Source organism: Gobio gobio, assembly GCF_949357685.1.
Source record: "Gobio gobio genome assembly, chromosome: 8".
Taxonomy (NCBI): Eukaryota; Metazoa; Chordata; class Actinopteri; order Cypriniformes; family Gobionidae; genus Gobio; species Gobio gobio.
The window spans coordinates 40,119,274-40,144,009 of NC_137114.1; the positions used below are offsets into that span (position 1 = coordinate 40,119,274).

General features: G+C 39.8%; 1 protein-coding gene across 1 annotated transcript in view; it reads right to left on the bottom strand.

Annotated features, from left to right (window-relative positions):
- tyw1 (tRNA-yW synthesizing protein 1 homolog) overlaps positions 1-24,736 on the bottom strand; it is a 77,829-nt gene that overhangs the window by 52,274 nt on the left and 819 nt on the right. The window contains exons 3-8 of the mRNA XM_079824458.1: positions 24,287-24,421; positions 21,542-21,643; positions 19,718-19,912; positions 19,360-19,635; positions 18,246-18,365; positions 5,194-5,326 (exon numbers count right to left, since the gene is read on the bottom strand). Coding sequence (XP_079680584.1) covers positions 5,194-5,326; positions 18,246-18,365; positions 19,360-19,635; positions 19,718-19,912; positions 21,542-21,643; positions 24,287-24,421 — 961 coding nt within the window. The remainder of the gene's footprint in view (positions 1-5,193; positions 5,327-18,245; positions 18,366-19,359; positions 19,636-19,717; positions 19,913-21,541; positions 21,644-24,286; positions 24,422-24,736) is intronic.

The window sequence follows — 24,736 nt, forward strand, 5'->3', positions numbered from 1 at the left end:
TTTCACATTTCTACTACATAAATGACCCAGTTTAAGTACACATTCATCTTCCCAAGACTGAAGTACCCCTTTAAGATTGAGATCTGCGCTGAAAGCGTATGGTGTACCCTGGTCGACTAAACTATCTTCTCATCCTTTAATAAACTGGATAGATTCCAGTAGGATTCTAGAGGAATTGTGAGTATAATTTATTAAATCACTGGTACGACAGTACTCAAATATTCTGACTGTGGGCTTCTGGGAGAAAGAACTTAACACAATGATTGGCTGGGACACTGTTCGGAGAAATTGTTTTGTTACCTCAAAAAACCTGGCTCACCAAATGATTCATTATCAGTTAATCCCTAAGGCATATGCCACCCCCTGTTCATAATAGAAAACGAAAAGAAAGGCTGACCCCTTTTGCCACCTTTGCAACAGTGCAAGTCAAAGTACATATGCATATGTTCTGGGACTGCTCAAGAATCGAGCGGTTCTGGTCCTCAGTGCAGGACAAATTGACTGATCTTCTAAAGACTCTGACCCAAAAAGTCCCAGTGCTTTTTCTTTGGTTGGACGATTCTTCATTATCACTGTCTGTCAATCAAATCAGGATTCTGTCTGCTGCCCTTACAGCTGCCAAAAAGGTTATCCTGAAACTCTGGTTGGAGCCATCATCCCCAGCTATTTTTACCTGGATATCCTATTTGCTGGACATTGCCCTCTTGGAGTGTACCACAGTCAAAGTGCATGACGCCGCCAGAAGGACAATACAATTTTGGTTGGACCTTATTGAGACTCTCAGACCTCTTTAAATCTTGAGATGTACTGGTTATAACTCTAAATAATGCACAACACCCGCCCTCCCTTTTTTCTTCTCTGTATCTTATGAATGTGGGCAGATCTTGGGCTCTGATGTAAATAGTTATCAATCTAAAATGTTTAGAATTAAGAATTTTTTAATTAAAGAATTAAAAAAAAAAAAAAGTTAACCAAACAAGGGCACAGTTCATGGATAGTCTGCCAGATATGAAGCTTTTCCTCACAATATATTCTCTCTCAGGACCATAGGAAGCTGACAGGAACAAAAACGTCACACCACTGATGACGAACAGCACCAAAACAGAACTTCACAAGATCAATGACGCACTGTTATGGGATGATTTTAGTTTCATTACCTCAGGTTTTCATTTCAAGCTGTTATTTATGGTGTGAGGTGAATGAAGAGGCTTTAATAGAAAAAAAAAAAAAAAAAAACACCAGCCTCCATCACTCGGTCCAAACACATTTGCACTCTTTTCCTGCTCTAGCTGCTGTATTTCTTCTGCTGTTAAAGGAAGTGAATTAAAGCAATCTCAGAGTTCTTTAGCGCTCTCCCTCATTCATCTTTAAATCATCGCTAATAATGCCGGAGGGAATCATTTCAGTTTATCATTAAAAGAGCAAAAATAACAGCGAGCGAGAGGAGGTTACCAGTCAGCCCCACAGGAAATGAGTGTTATATAATCTCACATCAGAACCTTATCTAGACTGCAGGCAAGATTTATTTGTGCGTTCACGGTTCACAACTCAACTTGCAAAAACAAACCAACAGGAGGTCACTTCATTTAGGGTAAAGTTTACGATGAAATGTCTAGGTTATATTTCCTTCCAAAATAAAATAGAAACATTTTAAATATTAAGAAACTGACAAAATTCGAATAGTCTGTAATATGCAAATAAACAACTTTTATGTGATTCGTAATATATAAATAATATGATACAAAACCCCCTTCTCTTCATGTCTGTGTTTTAAACAGCCTGTGAGGGTTTATTTTGTGTGAATAACAGACTGTGCATTTATTATCTTCTATTACGATATGATAAGCAAACTATTTTCATGTTATAGCAGACAACAGATATTACATTATATAATTAAATAACAATAAATTAAAAAAGAAACCCCTAAAAATCCTAATTTTTTTTACTGTAAATGCTTCAAGTTAATTTACACCTCACAAAATCAATGTACAGTAAGAAGGGTGGCTATTTATTGAGATATTTAAAATTATTCACAATTATTCTACTTAACTAAGTGAGCATTGTATTTTCTGTCGTCTATATGTAAAAAAAAAAAAAAAAAAAAGTGAAATTAGCATGAGAAATATTGACTGCTCGATTAATAAAAATAAAAAAAATCTAATGCAATCGAAATTATGGAGTTATGTGAGAAAAATTAAACTAGCAAAAATGTACTCCAGACAACTGCGTAGTTAAGCAACTTATTTGTTCAAGCAATTTTCCACGCACATATCGTGATTTATAAGAAATAAACTAGGCGTAAATATGTGCGCACCGTACAGACACTCTAGACCGTGCCCATGCACTTTTACTGGAGTGAGTGAAGTAATAAAGTAAACAATGAATTAAAAGGTTAGTTCACCCAAAAAATTACATTCTGTTATTAATTACTCACCCTCATCTCATCTTCGGTCTATGTTGCTAAGACAGAACGAGAATACTTTGTATAACAACTTTATGCAACAATTTCTTCTCATCCATGTCAGTCTCCTACGCTGTTCACGTAGTAAACAGTGCAGCGCTTCCGGGTTCTACGTCACAACTCCAGCTTACTATTGGCCAACGCTGTTCACTTTTTTATTTTTTGGCCACACAAAGTATTCTCGTCACTTCACAACATTAAGGTTGAACCAATGGACTATTTTAACAATGTCTTTACTACCTTTCTTGGCCTTACTGGTAATAACGTTTCAGTCTATGTGGGGTCAGAGAGCTCTCGGATTTCATCAAAAACATCTGTATTTGTGTTCAGAAGATCAACGAAGGTCTTACAGGTTTGGAACGACATGAGGGTGAGAAATTAATGATATTTTCATTTTTGGGTGAACTAACCCTTTAAACTCTGTTGTTTTACATCTGATATACACATTTAGATTAAATATGCCACTCTCATTAATGGAGATATGCACTCAAATTACATGAAATCATTATCCAGAAGTTACAACACTTTTTATATTAATTTAAAGACTTGAAGACTTTACCTGTGACATGCTGTGTTTTAATGGTTTTAACTAAAGCACGAATTGCTTGGCGCATGAGAATTCTGCTTTAAACTGTGTTCTCAATAGCATAACTCACATTCTGAATAAATATTTTCATGTGAATAATGATCAATAATGCACAGTTGACTCTGTCAACGCAGATGGTTTACCAACATAGACGTTATAATTACAGACACTGAAGGACTTGCTAAGTGATCGAACCGTTCATTGGGGGGTTTTAATACCAATGACAATGCAGTACGAGCTCTGCTGAACGGAGATGTGCTGTTGGTGTCGTGTGAACACAGACAGTAGCCTAAAGATAACCCCTTTCATGGGCTTTCCAATATTATGAAAAACACCACTGTATTTGAAGGATAGAATTTGAAGGAAATAACTTCTCTGAACAGCATTTTATACAAATTTGATTTAATTATTCTTAAACAAGATAAGGACACTGAATGATTTTTAGCAATGTAATGTGACAGCACAAATGGCCAGGTATTTGAGACGCTCTCATTTTCCTAATGTCTTGTTTTGTTAAACATGGTATCATGTGGACGGGAATATTCATATGGAAATGATATGCAGATTACATTATGTATTATAAAACAAGGTGTTGTAAGCTCCATATATGGTTATTTCGGGGAGGAGACGGGGTGAAGATGCAGTACAACTGACTGGGTTTTATAAAGGGAATTTTGCACAGGTTCTGGCATACGCATGGTTTTACAAATCTGACAACTTTTGTGCTTATGCAAAATCTAGCTTTTGTGCGTACTCACACTTTTAGGATGGAATCTACGGAAAGTTTTATACATGAGGCACCTGGACACATTCTAGACAGGTTGGGAGAAATTCCCCATATAACACACTGCATTACCATAATAATATTTTTACCATTACCAGGATAATGTTCGCTCAATGCGTGTCTCGTACTGTGGAGATCTCTTGGACTCTAGTGATTGTGAGCTTGCAATATCAAGCATGTTAAACTAGTAACATGCTCTGAGGTGTTGCACATTGCCGCAAGCACAGTGGACACTGATTGGTAGTACACACAACCTTGGTGGAAATGTGAGCGCCGGCCAGCCTCTGGTGTGCAGTGTGTGTATGCGGCTGGAGGCAGACTGTGCTAATGAAAGGTGTGGAGCTAGAAACTCAAGGGAACTCCAGCAGCAGGAGAGGAGTAATTGGGCTTTGCTGCATCATTAAGCTCCGTTAGGCACAGTCACACCATAAGAGGCTCCATCAGAAACCAGGCGACGGGGGTGAAATTTGTAGTGCACAATAGGAGAAAACTTGCAGCTCTGCAGCCAGTTTATTAATAACAAACGTGAGAGAACACTTACGGAAAGCAAAAACTGTCAAAAGTATGAGAAACAATCATAAATGGAACTAGGTTTATAACAACGGGGTGACACTCTGTCAGCGCCAAGGACCTAATTACCATCAGGGCCTTGGCATCCAGTTTTTTTTTTGATAGATGAAAACAACCATCTCAGACATACTCAATTAAATCAGCTAGAAAAGCAGGAAACAACCGTCCATCATCAGGGAAATGGGACACAGTAAACAGTGAGGCGCATGTGTAGCTTGTGTGCTTAACTGATACAGAAGCTTATTTAAACCTATAGCTGTCGAACTTGCAGAGCTAGTTTAATTTTAAATAGCGAGAGTTTTTATTAGTGGTGGACCACTATTACTATTGCTCATATAGTAGATTAGCATCACAGCATCATTACTCCAGTCTTCAGTGTCACATGATCCTTCAGAAATCATCCTAATATGTTTAATATTTGTGTGGAAACCGCCATACTTTCTTTAATGAATAGAAAGAATCTTTTGTAATTATAAATGTCTTTACGGTCACTTTTGATATAAATTATGTTGCATCCTTTTAACAATTTCTTAAATTTAAAAAACAAAAATGACTGACCCCGAACTTTGAACGATAGTGTAACAGCTGTATAATTTTTTTTAATATCAGATATATATATTAATATATAATAATTTTTATATCAGATGTGGAAGTAAAAGCGAAGCAGACTGATGAAAAAAGTGTGTATGTACTTGTGCAAATATCCGCTGTACAACAACTTTCATTTCTGTCACAGACATCTTTCTTTGCGTGAGTGAATAATAACACAGCCGGGTTAAGGTCATGCTGTACCTTGTTTAGTCAGAGCATCTCTCAAGGCAGGAGTGATCATCTCTCTCCGCTCCTCCTCTGACTCGCTCTTCCTCACTCCATTCTGCTTTGACAGCTTCACCCTCTGGGACTCCTCTTCATCTCCCTCCATCCTCTGCAACACATACAATCACAAAGAAAAAGACACAAACAGTCACATATTGGAAAAATAAACCTCATCCATAGTTACACAACCAATGTTGGTGCGTCAGTGGAACAAAAGGCTGAACCTTCTCAAAATGTACTTTTAAGGGCACCGACCGAATTACGTCGGTACTACAGAGTACCGATTCACATTAAATCAATCAGTGCCAAATCTCGGTACCGGAGAATGCATCTGGTCAAACGAATCCTGCATGTCCTGCGTGTCCCCCGATCAAAACTTTTTTTTTTTTTAAGTAATAATCACAATTTTGCCTCCGTGGTTTAATTTTAACAGTATAAAGGCTCAATTGACCTATCGGTAAGCCCCGCCACTCGAACGCAGATGAGCCAATGGCAGTTGAGTATCAGTTGGCTGGGACCGGAACTCGGACATCTTTCGGTTTCAGCGCCATAGAGGTACATTGGAAAATCCGAAGCTTTCATCGGTTTGATGGTGTTTATGCTACAAAAATGGTGCCTGGGATACTTTAACACTGATTCCAAGTATTCTGAGAAGATTTTCTGGTGGTCATACTCTCATTAAGTTACGAATAAAGTTACTGAGTCCCTGCTAACATACAAACCGAAATAACTAACTGTTCTCACGTCACGTAACGTTAACAAAAACTATTTACCGTTTATTAGCACCCCCGAAAAGGCACACGGTCTGTATATAGCCGCGTTTCCACCGCAGGAACTTTACCCCGGAACCAGGAACTTTGGGGGGGAACTCGGTGTGTTTCGACCGCAGGAACCAGGGTCTAAATGAAGTTCCGGGTAAATATTTCCCCCTCCAAACGGCCCTGCTTGCGAGGTGGTACTTTTGAAAAGTTCGCGAACTTTCGGGGGTGGGACTTGGGTGCTGAACATGCTGATTGGTTGAGCTCTCGCAGCATTTTTTTTTCCACCGCCATATTTACAAGTCTTTTGCGAGGTGGGTTTCGTGGGTTCTGCGTTCAGTAAATATTTTCTTTGCAACAATGGAGTTCAACAAAAAATTCGACCGATGGACCGACGACGAGGCTCAGGCTTTATTGAGCATGTAAGCGGAGGAGGACATCCAGCGGGAACTGGAAACTGTGACCCGCAATGAAAAGGTATAACGTTACCTGAAGATATCGACTCGGTTCCAGTCACACTGGAAAACAGTGCAGAGAGAAGTTGAAGAAATTAAGACAAGATTACAAGAAATTAAAGGATAACAACCGGAGCGGTTCCGACCGGCGTATTGTTGGGACACAGACCGTCCTTTTCTGGTAACTTGCGGTAACGAAAGACTCGGCTAGTGCGTTGTTGGAAACCATCCAGGAATCCGAGTGGGTTGAAGGTAAATATCTCATCTTGGTATCATCTATTAAACTCGTTGCAGTGTTTAAACACGTTGCAGTAACTTTTTTCAACGTGCTTTTCCAGGTGTAACGAGGGGCCCTGATGAATTGCAGGCAACGGAGACCAGCGTTTTCCCCCACGGTCACCAGTACGTTAACCCTGTGTCTCCTGCCGAAACACACACACGCAGAGGTATAAAGCTGACAAAAATGTGTATATATTTAAAAACTGATGTGTAATCCTTAATGGTTTTGAGTAGTTTTGTTGTTTTTAATTGTAAATTTAAATTGCCCATGATAAAAATGGCACACTGGGCATTGTTCAAGCTGGGCAAACAATTGTTCATTATTTGTAGTGAAAACACTTTAAATAATTAATTGATGGTTTCTATTGTTTCATGGTTGCCTTGTGTATTAATTTCCATGCGTTTCAGTGCAATTTTTCTACTTAGAGAAAAGGAAAAGGGACTGTGACTTTCTTGATGCACTGAGGGACATGGAGGATGCTAACCAGGCCGTCCTGCAGCATGGACAAGAACTGACCAATATATGCAGCTGTTACTGGATGGCCAGGCCGAGGAGAGATGAGGAGGCAAGAGCTGGCATTCCACCAGTCAGAAGCGGAAGAAAGCAGAGGGACTTTCAGACCGGGTTTCTGTCTGTTCTTGGACAGTTTGTCCAGTCGTTCAAGAAGTAGCCACAATGACCAGCCGCTTGAATGAAGCATTTGCATAGCATATTGTAATACTAGTCATGTGACTTTTTTTGTTGTTGTGAATGTTAAGAGATGTTATTGTGATAAAAAATAAAATACTTGCAGTCTAGTACCTAATCTTTCAACCGCTTAATTCAGTCTATTGTTTTCATTCAATTAACTTTTCACACATCTGTCATGAATGACTGAAACCTCATTATCCTTTTATAGAAAATATTTTGTTTTGGAATTGAGCTATTACAACACATTCAGATTTTGGATTGCCCATCATCCCATTTTGCATTAAAATGGTCAAACCAGGTGAAAGTGCACATTTAAATAAGCAGTGTTGGTAATGTGTATGCAAAAGCAGCGCTGCTTGCATCTCCTCCACTTGTTATTGTTGCAGACAGTATCGTGCAAAAGTGATTCATGTCCGTCGGTGACTGGGAGAAGCAGTCACGCGCATTCCCACGTCACCGGACTAATTTGCCTAATCTCCCCGGTACTTTAGACCGCGGTGGAAACGCAGATTGTAGCAGGTCTGGGGGAGAAAAAGTTCCTGGTACAAATAGTTCCGGGTAATTTCGGTGGAAACGCGGCTTATGTTTGTTTACTGTTAGTAGCTGTATGATTGTTTTTGTATAATTTGCTATGCATGTTAATGATAATGCAACGGAGAGAGAGAGTTTGTGAATGAGACGTTAATGCGCACTTCTGCTTTGTTTGTTCAACTCTTGCTATGATTTTTTTTTTGAGTGAAAAACAATGTAATAAACTTCATAAACCATCAGTTAAGATTAGCGGACCCCGTCCGAATGATGGCCACATTCTGTGTCCAAAAACATCTTGGGATAAAGTTTTCACACTGACAGCTGTCATTGTAAGACAGTTAGCAACTCTGTTTGTTTGTCCGAGTTAGCAACAGTAACTAAGGGGGGCGGGGCTTACCGATAGGTCAATTGTGCAGCATATCGTTTGACAAAAAAAAGTGGTTTACGTTCATATGATTAAAAGAAATTAAATGAATGTTTTATGTCCTCATTTCATTACCAAAAAAATACACAACACAATTTGTTGGGGCATTTCTTAGAAATTAAATTAAAAAAATAATAATAATAAATAAATAAAATTAATATAAAAAAGGTTGTTTTATGAATTCAATTATGTAGCTAGTAGCCTACTATTTTAACAGGTAAATATTACAGTATACAAACATCACAGACAATGGCAGACAGCAACCAAGGCAGCTCTGGCATAATGTCAATAGCACTTCTATTAATGACTTACATTTTCTTTACAGTTATTGAGGTAAAGATCCCTAAAGCATCGTAAAACACAGAATTTCAGGTTAAAATGTAAATGGTACCCAACCCTAGTAGTTTACATTAGTGTTAGACCGATATATCGGCCGGCCCGATATATCGGGCCGATATTTGCGGTTTTTACGTGTATCGGCATTGGCCGATACAAGTCTGCTATGTTCGCCGATATTTTTTTCCCAGCATTATTTACAGACAGGCATCCACAGGCAGCTCTGATCTGCTGGAGACGCTGCAGTTCATGCACTGCCCCTCCCCCCCAGCAGATAACTGGAATCTGGTCTTCAAGACAACAATAAGTTTTAAACTTTCAAAGCATCTTTTAACTGGTCGTGGTGGTGCGCCACAGAATCAACACCGGCCGTCACATACTGCGTTTTTTGGCCGCTGCCAAAGCTAATTTTTATCCCGCCAAAGCCTTATTTGATCGGTGAGTGATGAGACTGACTGTTGCGCTTCTGACAGGTCGCATGTGTTGCTGAGAGAACGAGCAGAGAGCCCCTCCTCCGGCCGTGCGCGCACACTCACCTTCTTCAAACTGTCTTGCTCTCCCTCCCTCGTGCATATTAATCAAAATCAATTGAGAATTGACACGATGGTAAAAGATTGGAAGACCGAAGTTTCACGTGGAGCATTGGGAGATTTTTTCCTGAATTACCGCTGGTACTCTTGCTCTACAAGAGATTAAGTTAAAGCTACACTATGTAACTTTTCTGTCCACTAGAGGTCACCTGTTCAAAACAAAGGCGTAGTTTGATGACGCCACGTTTGAATGCAGAATCTTGGGACATGTGGTCTTTACCTCACAGCCGGTGGAAAAGAGTCAGGATAGGATAAGAGAAGGATAAGACTCGGGCAGAAATCATGTTCATGGATGCGATTATTAACGTTACTGTAGTATGAAGCAGAGCAGGACCGAGTGTTGTGCAGCTGAGCAAGAAAGCTGGAGCGATTGAAGAGCGGGACTGTTATTATGGCACAGTCGCCAGCGGGACTTATATTATGACACGGTCGCCGGCGCCACTTCCTCTTTTCCAGTCATGAGTGAGGTAACGCAACTCTGTTTACTGTATTAGATATATCTGAGTGTGTTGAAAAGGAAGTTATGACGTCCGCTCTACGGCTGCTATGACACTGCAGTGAGAGTAAAGCGTTTCTGCTAAATAAAATTGGAAACCGAGGGTAACGAAGATATGATGTCATCGACAGGCGACTCCCTCACATGTCCTGGTTCCTCGGTTAAAATAGCAATTTCTCACAATTTACAAATAGTTCGAATCATTTGTGATATTCAAAGTACTCAACTGAACAAAATATATAACACTGGCCTAGAGGTTTTTATATATTTTACTGCAAAAATCTTACATAGTTCACCTCTAAGTGCACCTAAGCATTAAATGACTAGGTTGTAAATAGTTTTAAAATTAAGTATAGTACAGTCAGTGTGCACTTTATTATGCTGCTTGCTTGTTGTTTGTGTGCAATAGTGTAATTATTTTATTTATGCTTAAATATTTATTTTCACCACTAAACTCTTTTTTTTCTTGTTCTACCTCACCTGTTTTTAAATGTTCCTTTTTTAAATTTTCATCATGATCATTGTGTCATTTTTATGATGTAAATTGAGGGAGCAAAAGCAGTATCGGCTCCAAATATCGGCTTAAGAAAATCGGCAGCCCGTATTGGTCATCAGCTAAGGCTAATGAAAAAATAAAAATAGGTATCGGTCGATCCCTAGTTTACATTACAAAAGTAATCTGGTGACTGTGAAACACCTCACTTATTTGATTGTATGCAAAAATGTGTTATTATTCATGTTAACCATTTTGACCAAAAAACAATGCACTGTAGCTGTAATTCAGCGCGAACAGCGCAGCAAAAATAGACTCAGTGCCGAAACGATCACAGCACTGCTGCTTCTGCTCTGCCACGCCGCCTCGGTGTACAGTGTGAATGATCTAATCAGTTAACATGGACACACAAAAAAAAAAACACTCTGCTTATGCATCCAGTGTGAAACAGACCTTAAAGATGCAATATTTTAGGGAACAAAGGAGGTTTTCCATTTGTTATACGAATCGCACAAATTAAAAAAACTCCACAGAGCTTAATTTCATATTGAACTGTAATTTCTCAAATAAAAGGTTAGGAAACAGCTGCTTTGAAAATGATGGCACCGATGGGAGGATTTAAACAGATATGACACTTACGGCCATATGGTTCTGATGAGCCACACTGATGAAGGTCTTGGACTACCATCACTGACCTTCAACACTGAAACACTCTTATGTGAACAGACTGCATTAAACTTTATAGTGATTCCAGGTGGCACACATTCCAGAATATACAATCAGCTGGAAATCAAGCCTGACTTATAGTTCCTGCTGCTTTTTCCTAAATGTAACTATTCCCTATTTCTGGAAATTAAGGACGACTTCTAGTTCCTGCTTCTTTTCCCTAAATGTTACCATTCCATATATCATACCAAGTATATTAAGTTGGTATTTGCAATTTTTTCCACACTAAAAGGTCAGAGACAGTCTGGTTTTCAGTTTCAGACATTGTGAGTCAAAGATGCAGTGCTGCATATGGCAGATGAAGGGAATAAGCTGTACTCCATAGGTCATAGTAGATGTTCTAACCCTGACAGCATGTCACGGTGCATTCAAAGGATCTGTAACAAATGTGCAGTACATAAAACAGGTTGTCATAAAAAATCATTACTAAAAACCAACACCAATTTATCAATTAAAGGATTCTCTTACCATACCCTAGAATCAATAATATATATCAAATGAAAAAATAAAACCAGTCATGGTATCAATATTTTAGCTTATTTATCTTCAATAAATAAATTAAACCAAAAACGGAAGAAAAATGTTCTCACCAATGTTCATTCAAACGACAACATGTCCATGTAAATAAACATGCACTCCAATCAAAAACTAATGTCTCTTTCAACTGAAATGTGGGGCTTCAATTCCTACAGGGATTTCTCTCATATTAAAGGTGCTGTATGTAAGTTTTTGACTGTATTAAAGCATAAAAATACCATAGCATGTTTCCTAAATATCTGCAAACATATTGAGTTCACATCCTCGTTTCTCTGAAAAGCAATGCTACAGCCTGTTATTTTACTTTGAAATGTGTGTTCTGTGTGGAAATGTCTGTTTTCGTTTTGGTCTATGCTATACCACACTTTGCCAGTTTACCCAAAAGTATTTAGACACCACAGGTTGCCAGTTGGAGGAAAAACACAGGGTATTGCTGCCATGGAAGCCAGCAAACAAACTGGGTCAGAGATCGCAGATTCTACCTGACCTAAAAAACATTGCCATCCATCTAAAAAAGCACCTTAAAACACGGAAAGCGGAACAGCACCTTTAATTTTCCTACAAGTGGCACATCTGCCCCATCGTCTCTGCTTTGGTTTGTGTTCTTGGACAAAACTTTGAGGTCCCTCAACATCCGGTCTGAGAGACAGGTGCTAAACCAGCCGCTGTGTTTCAGTGTTTGTGTTTCTGTGACTTTGTTTGTTTGAGTACACAATGTCCCTTGAGCAAAATCCAACAAGAGCGGGTGGAAGGCACCAGGTGGGGTTGGGTTGGCAAGCGGACATTATGCCCTTTCACAGCGAGATCTGTCGTGGAACTGCCATGCACAACGTAGAGTTGACTAGGCTGCAATCTGTCACGCAAGATTCATCTCGCCGTCGCTGTGTTTTCATGATCTAAGCTTTCCTACTGCAGAGCACCCCTCCTCTTTCAGACCGGCACAACTGAAGCAGCTCTCTTCAGCTGGAAACGCTCCATTTCCCACAAACCACCCATGCAAGTGACAGCGGCAATGCAGGCAGTGGCCATGCAGAGTTCAGGCTGAGCAGCTGACACATTCAGACTGACAGCCAGCCAAAATGACAAGCCGCTTCAGCTGCCGCCCATACCACACGGGCTGATGTGGCCGCGGGACAATGCCCATCCACGAGCCGTTATCTCAATTTCCACCTTGCTAATACTACACAGTGAAAATACTGCATCAATACACACCTGCACTAAATCTATGCTTGACATTGAAATGTGTGCTTTAAGGTGGTGTAAACACCAATCAGGCATTACATTATGACCTAATTTTGTGTTGGTCCTCCTTTTGCTGTCAAAACAGCCCTGACCTGTCGAGCCATGGACTCCACTGGACCCCTGAAGGTTTGCTGTGGTATCTGGCACCAAGATGTTAGCAGCAGATCCTTTAGGTGGGGCCTCCATGGATCAGACAGCACATCCCACAGATGCTTAATTGGATTTAGATCTAGGGAACTTGGAGGCCAAGTCAAAAACTCATTGTGCTCCTCAAACCATTCCTGAACCATTTTTGCTTTATGGCAGGGCACATTATCTTGCTGAAAAGAGGCCACAGTCACCAGGCAATACCGTTTCCATGAAAGTGTGTACATGATCTGCAACAATGCTTAGGTAGGTGGTACGTGTCAAAGTAAAATTTGCATGGATGGCAGGACCCAAGGTTTCCCAGCAGAACATTGCCCAAAGCATCACACTTCCTCTACCTGCTAGCCTTCCTCCTATAGTGCATCCTGGAGCCATGTGTTCCCCAGGTAAGCGCGACGCACACGCACCCGGCCATCCACGTTTTGTAAAAGAAAACGTGATTCATCAGACAAGGTCACCTTCTTCGATTGCTCCGTGGTCCAGTTCTGATGCTCACGTGCCCACTGTTGGGGCTTTCGGCAGTGGACAGGGGTCAGCGTGGGCACTCTGACTGGTCTGCGGCTATGCAGCCTCATACGCAACAAACTGCGATGCACTGTGTATTCTGGCACCTTTCTATCAGAACCAGCATTAACTTCTTGAGCAATTTGAGCTTGTCTGTTTGATCGGACCACACGGGCCAGCCTTTGCTCCTCATGTGCATCAATGAGCCATGGCCGCCCATGACCCTGTCGCCAGTTCACCGCTGTTCCTTCCTTGGACCACTTTTGATAGACACTGACCACTGCAGACCGGGAACACCCCACAAGAGCTGCAGTTTACGAAATGCTCGGACCCAGACACAGTCGTCTAGCCATCACAATTTGGCTCGTCAAACTCACTCAAATCTTTACGCTTGCCCATTTTTCCTGCTTCCAAGGAATAAATCGAGGACAAAATTACCAAATTGGAAAGTGGAAAGGAGTTAAGTGTCACTTATTTGGTTTTATTAAGGATAGGGACATTCTCAATTGTAGAGAGCATTTAACGGTATAGAAATAAAGACAGTACATGATATATTTCCTATACTTTTGGTCCACTTTCCTAGGAGAGAAACTGTTAACTTCAAATATATACATTGCTGTTCAAAAGTTTAAGGTCAGTAAGATTTTTAAGGAATTCATACTTAATTTGCATTAAATTAATAAAACATGAAATGGAAATCTCACATAATAAATGTCTATACTGTCATTTCATTTCAATAAACACTGTTCTAATGTAAAATGTTTAATGAGCAACAAATCAGAATTATGCCGAAAATTCAGCTTTGCCATTACACAAAATACATTTTAAAATATATTACGAATTTACGATAGAAAACATTTATTTTAAATTGTAAATTTTTTACAATATTACTGATTTGCCGATACTGATAAATGCAGCCCATTTTTATTTTAAAAAATATAGATAGCCTTTCAGGTGGTCTTTAAACGGTGCAGTGAGAAAATTCTGCACCACTAGCAGCACCATATAATACTTTTTTCCCAAAAGGTTTCTGCCACTGGTAGAACAAACCTTTTCGAAACTCATGCCAGTGTATGAGCCAAATGTAACCTACATAGTGGCTGGCACTCCAACAAGCAATGCATAAACTGCCACAGAGCCATACACACAAGCCTATGAATGGCTTACACATTGTCTCTGTATCTCAAAGTGGTATTTGACAAGTCCAATAAATTAAACTTATTACCTTTACAATCAGAAATACATAGGAATAGGAATCATTATGGGAGTTATTTTTTTATATAAAAATCACAACTAAAGCAGTGCAGATATTACAGGAATGCAAGGTTAGGAGTCTGCATTAGTAAAGCCAAGATACAATATGTCTCTAATGCCACCTGGAGCCAAAGCGGAGTAATTCTACACAAGCAAGACCCATATCTACACAAACTAGACGCTCCGTATTTCACAACCGTTGTCATTAATAAATAATTATTCACCACTAAGATTGTGAATTATGCATGTATATAATGATGTCTTGCATATCTAATATGAAATAATATGCTGAGAACATTTACATTAATAGCAAGATCTCTTTCAAAATGTATTCACTGCTCTTAAATGAAAAAAATGATAAACTACAGCAAACTAAAAGCAGATGAACACTTGAGAAACTGACAGATGCATTGTGTTACCTAAGAAGTATTAAGAAGTATTCTCCTCTGAGTTAAAGGTGCAACTGTCCTAGGACAGCATGAAGATGAAACAAATTCACAGCCAAGCGAACCAGTTTATCTAGATCAACATAAGAGCACTAAGGGCATTTGCTGAACCTAAGGGTTATTAGATGCTTGTGATTTTTGGCGGAGCATCGGGCAGTGACTTACACAAACAGTACAATACTTAAGACACTTCAACTTTGTTTCTAGTTTATTGACTTGTGTTAAAATAACCCACAGGTCTCCTACTCTAAACAGTTTAATAAAATGAACTACTCTTCGCCATAAGAGCAGTATTTTTAAAGGTGTTTTCACATACACATGCAAATGAACCAAACCCAGTTCACTTAAAACGAACCAGCAAGGGAACTAGCTGTAAGTGACCTCAATGTTTTGTTCACAAATGTAACTGGACTTAAACGGGGACTCAATGGAACCACAAAAGGACCCAAAGGAAAAGTGTAAGGAAAAGTACGGTTTGTTTGTGGGTCTTTTTAGGGGGTCTGAGATCATTTGGGTGTGTGAATTTTCATGTTATATCAGCCTGAGAACACTTGGCTTGCTCAAACAAACTAGATGTGAAAACGCCCAGGGATACTGCATCAAAAGTACTTCAACTTTGCAAAATATGTCTCAAATCACAGCGTTCCCCTCTAGTCTCAATGTTCCTGGACACAAATGTTTTCATTTTTGATAACTAATTGTACTACATTAATGCATTAAACTGACAGCCCAAGTAAATAGATCAATAACACTATTAAATTCATCAGGTTCTCTCATAATCCTATTTGCTCTCTCCTGTAATTGTCTGCCAGCGTCTACAAATTCATAACTTCTGGGTTTTCACTCTATGTAATAGAGAACATCACAACTGACTGATTGCTTGAGCAGGTCCAAACCTGAAGGCATCCATAAAGGGATCTTACTGGATTAAAGGGGGTTGGGATCCTCTCGGCTTCACGTTCACAGCCTCTCTATTGCGAATAGGATGTGAGAGAGTGCGTATGCGCATGTATGGGAAGATTTGTCTGTGCTTCGGTCTCATGAATCACTCCTGCGCACAGGCCTGTAGAGTGGGCGTCAGTGATCACAGTTCACGGTTACGCAAGTCCTCCCAGCGCCTGCTGGAGCTGCTGTCTGCTGTAGCAAACCATCTGCCACTCAGTCTCCTTCAATGAAGCCACCGTCGGTGACTCTCCAGCACTCGGTCCTTTTAAAGGAAGACTTCACCTAACTCTGTCATTATTTACTCACCCTCACGTCAGTCAAAAACTGCTCACTATCATTTTTTTTCCCTGTCCAACACAAGTATAAATTTGAAGCATCTTTAAGCAGCTCTTGCCACACAACGTCATGCTCCAAAATAGTACCTTCAAAGTGGTCCATACTAATTGTAGGCTACATTCCAAGTTCTCTGTGAGAGGAAAAGACAGAAATTTAAAGGGATAGTCAAATTCTGTCATTTACTTAACTACTTAATGACTTACTGTCATTCCAAACCCATAAGACTTTTTTTTTGTTTTCTTTGAAACAAAAATTAAGATATTTTTAATGAAACCAAAGAGATTTGTTCCTCCATTGCAAGTCTACTCACCCAAAACTTTGACAATTCAAAAAGTCCATAAAGAGATTGGAAAGAAATTAATATGTGGTTTAATCCAAGTCCTCTCAAGAGATCTGATCACTGTATATGATGAAGAGACTTCATTTAGGCTTTTATTCACATTAAAAAGAATTATAAACACCCATCAAATATGGTGAAAAGAAGCTCCAGAACAGACTTAATTGATTCTTGTTTGTTAAGCAAGTGCAGTTTATAATTTTTGATTCTCCATTTATGTGCATTGATCAATGTTGGTATCTGAAAAAAAAGCCTAAAATAAAAATTTTCATTGTATAAAGTGATCATGTACCTTAAAAAGGCTTGGATTAAACATTTTGATATGGATTACTGTTACATTGTCTTTATGAGTTTTTTTTTTAAGTGTCAAAGTTGTAGTTGTTTGGACATTCGATTGTTTCATAAAAAAAAAAAAATTAATTAATTTGTGGTTTCAAAGATGAAAGAAAATTTTATGATGGGGACTCGATTTTAATCAATTCTCATTTTTATGAATTGATAGAGATTCGTAAATCCCAAGAATTTATCTTTTAGTCAATGCTGTTTTCAGTTGATGAATGAACAGAACATTGTAGCGTGCCTCCCATCCAATAAATTGCAATAAGCTTTGTTACTTTTGATATGAAAAAGTCTCTGATTTCAAATTCTGTCTATTTTACTACAAAATTCAAACAATAAATACCGCTTTACCACCTTTAATGTGGAGTGACAGATTGCTGTTGCCGCCTCAGTTCAAGCGAAGCACACGTGAATGGATCATCTCTTCCTCTTTACTACTAGTTACAGCACAAAATAAACATGAATGAACATCAGAAGGTATGTTCAAAAATACTGTACTGCTTACCGAAATCCGCCATCATGTCTCATGTAATTGCTCAGTGTTTCAACCACAGAAAGACGTCAGACTGTAAACAATGTCACGTCACATTTATCTCAGGAAAGCCAATTTATTAATGTTTAATGCATGTTTGAAGAAATCTGTTTAAGTTTGACAGTCACCGAATTAGAGTAGAAACATAATTATGTAATTATAAAGCTTTATTATTAGAAAAACGTCCTTGTGTCTAATTGAAGTGTTTATAAACAAATCAGTGAATTTTGATCTTCAATATTATAGTAATGTAATGCAAACTGACACCCTGTATAGTTACAGCATTAGTTCAGAGATTTTTTTTCCTTGAGAAAATGTGCCATGTACTGTGCCTGATATATATCCAAATGAATCGATAACAGCTCAAATCTTGAAATGTGTCAATACCCAGTCCTAACAGTGACTATAAATTGTTACTGTATTAAAAAAAGAGCTGCGAAAAGATATTTCAAAAGGATTCTACTTTGTGTTCCACAGAGAAAAGAAAATAACATATGGGTTTGAGGTGTGAAGGGGAGTAAATAACAGTATTTTTATTTTTGTGTAAACTATCCCTTTAAACCCATACTAAACGGTCTATGATAGAGCATAAACTGTGAGAAGACAAAGTGGAGCTGGTTTTGTTTTTACCTTGGCTTTCTTCATTTGATTCATTACATTCCCAAGATCCTCCATGTCAATGACGGAGCCATGAGACTTCTCTTCCTCAGCAGAGGACTCCGCATCACTGCTGGACTCCATCAGCTCCTCCTGAAAAACAAACGAGAAAAATAAAACTTGTAGCATGTATTGTGTTTTTTTTTTACTTTTTTAAGTGTTGTTTTTGCAACGACAACAAAAAAAATCCTCTCTGTGGGCACCCATGAAATCAGTGAAATCACATCACATTAAAAGTCAACATTTAAATGGCAATAATGTTGGGCGGGATTTTATTCATCAGGATTTGGTTGGAACAAACGTGGGATGTAATATTATTGGTTGAAACTTGCAAAAGTCTACTACAATACAAGGTGTGTTCAGGGTGGTGGTTTCCTGTCAATAGAGCCCTCTATGATATTCTTGTCTCTAGATATAGCTCAACTCCCACCTTTGGCAAAAATTGCACATCTTTTTGCCACTTTTAGAAATGTGGTTCTGGTCCAGATAAATGCAGCTAATGATGGCAAAGATGCAGAGTTAAATCATTCAGATATTTTTCTAATCTTGTATGACTCATAACTATGTCTAAAATAAAATTAACAAATGTTTTGTGTGAAGTGATAGCTATGGGTTTTATTAGTTAGAACTTCTGATGATTGCATAAAGCTGAATTAAATAACTTTTAATAAAGTGCATTTTAACAGACTTGTAAACAAACAGAGATGCGCTCTGTTTATTTGTGGACGGCTTAGGTAGTAGCAGTCAGTTACGTCACTGCTTGGCTCTGTAGTCAGTGGAAACGCAGGCAAGTGTTCAAGTAACAGCCCTTTTGCCATGAAAACATGAACAATTTCAGTGTGAAAGGGGAATTATAGAAGCTTAACTTTGTGAGAATGAGGTTTCCTAAAAGTAAAATATATGAGAGGGACATGTAAGAGAAGAAAATCTCCTCAGAAGTCTGTAATGTCACCCCTGCTGTTCAGATCCCATTTACATGAGTGCACCGCAGACTGCAGGGGAACAATCTGCTCTCTGGGTGTGCAGCGCGAGAGCTGTTACCATGACTACATGTGTTCAAAGACATCAGAGAGGAGGACTGGCTTGCCTCAGAGTTCTTCTCAGCCAGCGAGTGACTGTCCTCTGCCTCCTCCTTATGTTTCTTCTTATTCTTGCAGCTGCCTTTCTTGCACTTGCCAGAGCAGGCTTTCTTCTCCCCTTTGGCCAGGGCCTGCAGCCGGCTCAGGAACTTCGATTTCCAGGCCTGAAAGTCAGCCTGCACGCTGCCGTGTCGGCTCTTTACAACGTTGCAGTCGCCTTCTACTCTGGTCATGATCCGTGCGGCACTCAGCATCCACAACCACTTATCTATGTTCTTGCTGACCTGAAAACAGAAAATACATTTAGTGCGAGACTAATGCAACAATCCAATCAAAAACAGATGCTACAATGTAGGCGTGTCTCACGGTGTTGTAATGGCCCACATAAACGGAGTTCCCCAGCCCAAAGACGGCATATCTTATTCCCATCAGGTATGTTTTCCCATATCGGAAGTCAGTGGACGCTTCCTCGAGCCATTTACAGAACCATTCGGCGCTCTCAGTGGGCTGTCCGTCGGTGTATGTGGCCACCAGGAACACACAGATCATCTTGCTTGTACACTAGAGAAGAATGATATGAGAGCATGAAGACATTTTTTTAAATGGACATTACCAAGCACTAAATTGACTGGGTATTATTTCCCTAAAATCAACCGAAAAACATTTATATTTAAAACCATTATAACTTTTATAAATATCATTTATAAAAGGACCTTATGACATTTTAATGACAATTAAAACTTTTTGTGTGAAAAATGTATAATACAGTAATTATTAAAATACTTAGAAAATAAGATTCTGGAATCTATCGCCGCTTCAATATAATTATGTGATATATATATATATCCTACTTAAATTCATAATCAAAGCCTCAATCAATTTTCATCCTACTATATAATTATGATTTTAATGATTCTTTCCAGTTATCATTTTGCTTAAATAAAGAGGAACAATGATTGTTTCTTCCTTTATATCTAAAGTTTGTATTTGGTCTCTGAGTGGTGACTGATTGCTCATTTAGCCCGGCTTCCAGAGATGAAATATGGATTTGTCTTTCATGTTATTTCTTTATTTTAGATTTCCTTTTACTGAAACCCTAAAGAATCAAGATGAATATGGTCTGTACTGTTGTCTGTATCTCTCACGGAGAGAAAAGCACATGTTATCAGTATGTTTTGGAAAACTTTCTCTGGTTTGGACCAGAGCTCAACCAACTCCAACCTTGGAGAGACTGTTTATCTGTGTATGTGTGCAGTATTCGGTGTTACAGATCAGTATTGGATGTGGACTACGGGCATCCTACGGGATGTGGAGACGGGTGGACTTGTTGTTCTGGGCAAGCTGGCGCCTACCAGCGTCATCAAGTGATACATGGACACGTGAATCTGATTAACTGACAATGTGTGGAAATTTACCAAGACTGTCCATTTTCTCTGAGCCAATCAGAATCATCCACATGGCAGTAATAATAAAAAAAAAAGTATATATATATATATATATATTCCAGCATTGACAGTGAAATAATCAAGTGTTTCATTTTGTTCAGTCTATTAGTTAATCTGGACATTTCTTGACAGTTTTTGAGATTCTTAATATTTAAAACAGAGCAAACATGAATAAACCATGATATAGCACTTATAATGCTGTATAACTGCTGGAAGGACAACAACTTTGTTTTTTTTAGACTATGAGCGGTACTGTGATGGATGGATTTAGCACAAATGTGAGAATGGACAAATTAAAATTCAATCAAAAACTTTTTAGACGTAGTTATTGTGATTTTCCTTTATCTCGCAGTACTGAAGTCATTTAAGGAAACTCAATTAAATTATGGTAATTTGCTCTTTAAACTCTTGGGGTTTAATTATTTAAGTTCTGGAGAGATAAAAATGCTGATCAATCGTTTTTTTATTCTGCTCAGGGAGAAGAACTGTGATTAACTGCCAGCCTTAATATCAATATTCCCTTTAAATGTTACCGTGGTAAATGGTAATTGAAAGATATGAGGCTCCCAGTAATTCCTATTATATTCTTAATTCAAAGAGATATTATTATCATAAAATCATGACAAATCCTCAAGTTTAAATGATCTATTTCTATTTCCTCGAAGTTGAAAATGATCCGCCTCTCTGAAATGCAGTGTGGGACCAGTCCAGCACATTTTGAGCAGTGAAATAACAATGAACTCACCTCCTCAGACAGTCTGTCATCTGGGTCATACTCTTTCATATCTATAACCTCACACTGGATCCCCCGAGAACTGACGTCTTCAGCAAGCTCTTTGGCAAACCCCTAAGCAGAGTTAAGAATAGTAAATCACATTTGCATGTCACGGCCATATCACAAAAGTATATGAACCCCTTGCAGAATCTGAGAAAATCTGAATAATTTGAACAAAAAAAAAAGATTATATAAAAACGCATGTTATTTATTTTATTTTATTTAGTGCCGTCCTGATATTTTACACGAAACATTTTTTACATACAGTCCACAAGACAAAAAAAAGCCCATTCAAAAGTTTACACACCCTTGATTCTTAATACGGTGTGTTGTTACCTGGATTATGCACGGCTGTTTTTTTGTTTTGTGATGGTTGTCCTTGAGTCCCTTGCTTGTCCTGAGCAGTTAAACTGCCCAACGTTCTTCAGAAAAATCCTCTAGGTCTTCAGTTTTCCAGCATCTTTTTTCATATTTGAACCCTTTCCAGCAGTGACAGTGTGAAAATATGGACCTTAAAATTATACAGAGGACAATTGAGGACTCAAACACAACTATTCCCTTAACTCCCGCTCAGCTCCTATGAAGTTGGTGCCATTATCTGATGTCAGGTGCGTCACCTGACCTCTGCGACACATGAAACAGCGAATGGCATTTATGCATGAGTCCATGTCTAAAGCAAAAGCAACTTCGAGATGAACTGCCCTACTCATCATGCAGGTAAAGAGGACGCCGTAGCGCTTCCCTCTGCCCTGGCCTTTCCTCACCTCCGCTGGCCCAAAGTAGTCAACGGCCACATTTGTGAAAGCAGGTAAGCCTGGCACAGCTCTTAATGCATTGTGTTTCCTTCTGGAGCATCCAGAACCTTTTGTTTGAACCTTTTTTTAATAGTTGTGTTTGAGTCCCTCAATTGTCCTCAGTGTGAAAAGATGGATCTCAAATCCATACAGTAACTGCTGGAAAGGGTTCAAATATGCAAAAACATGCTGTAAAACTGAATAATTTTTGGAGGATTTTTCTGAAGAACATTGGGCAGTTTAACTGATCAGGACAAACAAGAGACTCATGAACAACCATTACAAAACAAACAAAAAAAACCTGTTGTAGATCTTTCACATTATTATCAAAATTAAAACAAGGACCGAGACGTCGCCTGGCATGGCGCAGCCGGGGCCCCACCCTGTAGCCAGGCCCGGGGTTGGGGTCGGGCTCAGCCCGAATGAGCGATGCGGGGCCGCCCTCCCGTGGGCTCACCACCTGCAGGAGGGATCGTAAGGGACCGGTGCATAGTGGATCGGAGCAACAGTCGAAGCCCCCGACGACCCGATCTCTGGACACGGAAACTGGCTTTAGGGACGTGGAATGTTACCTCGCTGGCAGGGAAGGAGCCTGAGCTTGAGCGGGAGGTCGAGAGGTACCGACTAGAGATAGTCGGGCTCACCTCCACACACAGCTTGGGCTCTGGAACCACACTTCTTGAAAGAGGCTGGACTCTCTACCACTCTGGAGTTGCCCATGGTGAGAGGCGGCAGGCTGGAGCGGGTTTGCATGTTGGACTCCGGCAGGGCTGCCATTTGTCACCGGTTCTGTTCATAATTTTTATGGACAGAATTTCTAGGCGCAGAAAAGGGTCAGAGAGTGTCCGGTTTGGGGACCACACGATTTCGTTGCGGCTTTTTGCGGATGATGTTGTCGTGTTGGCCTCCTCAGACCAGGACCTTCAGTGTGCACTGGAACGGTTTGCAGCTGAGTGTGAAGCGGCTGGGATGAGAATGAGCAACTCCAAGTCCGAGGCCATGGTTCTCAGTCGGAAAAGGGTGGCTTGCCCACTTCAGGTTGGTGGAGAGTTCCTGCCTCAAGTGGAGGAGTTCAGGTATCTTGGGGTCTTGTTCACAAGTGAGGGAAGGATGGAACGGGAGATTGAACGGATCGGTGCAGCTTCTGCAGTAATGCGGTCGATGTACCGGCCTATCATGGTGAAGAAGGAGCTGAGCTGTAAGGCAAAGCTCTCGATTTACCAGTCGTTCTACGTTCCTACTCTCACCTATGGTCATGAGCTGTGGGTCATGACCGAAAGGACAAGATCCCGGATACAGCTGGCCGAAATGAGCTTTCTCCGTAGGCTGGCTGGGCGCTCCCTTAGAGATAGGGTGAGAAGCTCGGTCACTCGGGAGGAGCTTAGAGTAGAGCCGTTGCTCCGCCACATCGAGAGTAGCCAGCTGAGGTGGCTCGGGCATCTATTTCGGATGCTTCCTGGACGCCTTCCCAGGGAGGTGTTCCGGGTACGTCCCACCGGGAGGAGGCCCAGAGGAAGACATAGGACACACTGAAGGGATTAAGTCTCCCGGCTGGCCTGGAAATGCCTCGGGTTCCCCCGGAAGAGCTGGAGGAAGTGGCTAGGGACTGTTGTGGCTAGCTTAGACTGTTGCCCCCGCGACCCGGCCCCGGATAAGCAGAAGATGATGGATGGATCATCCAGGTAACGACACACATTAAGAATCAAGGGTTCATAAACTTTTGAACGGGGTCATTTGAATTAATTTAGCTATTTTTTGTCTTGTGGAGAATATATAAAATATCTTATTCAGGACAGTATTAAAAAAAATAACATGCATTTTGTATGATCTCTCATTTTGTTAAAATGATTCACATTTTCTGCAAGGGGTTTACATACTTTTTCTTGCAAATTACAACTTGTGTGTGTGAATGTATACAAACCTTTGCTGTTCCTGTCTGTGATCCATAGAAGACTTTGACCCCAGAAACATGAATGTCTTTTTCTGTTTCAGGTGAAAGTTCCTGCTTTTTCGCAGATTTATATAGCGATGGATTAACAGGGCTGACCGTTTTTTTCTATAAAAGAAAAATAATATATTTTATTGTTCGTTCATTACAAGGCAAAACGTAATGACATTGAAGGGATAGTTCAGCCAAAAATTAAACTTCTGTCATTATTTACTCACCCTAAAGTTGTTCCAAACGGTATGAATTACCTTCTGCTAAACTCAAAAGTGGATATTTTGAAGAATGTTGGTAACCAAACAGCATGGGCCCCACTGACTTCCATAGTACTTTTTTCCCACACTATGGAAGTCAATGGGGCTCATCAACTGTTCGGTTACCCATATTCTTCAAAACATCATCTTTTGTGTTCAGCAGAAGAAAGAA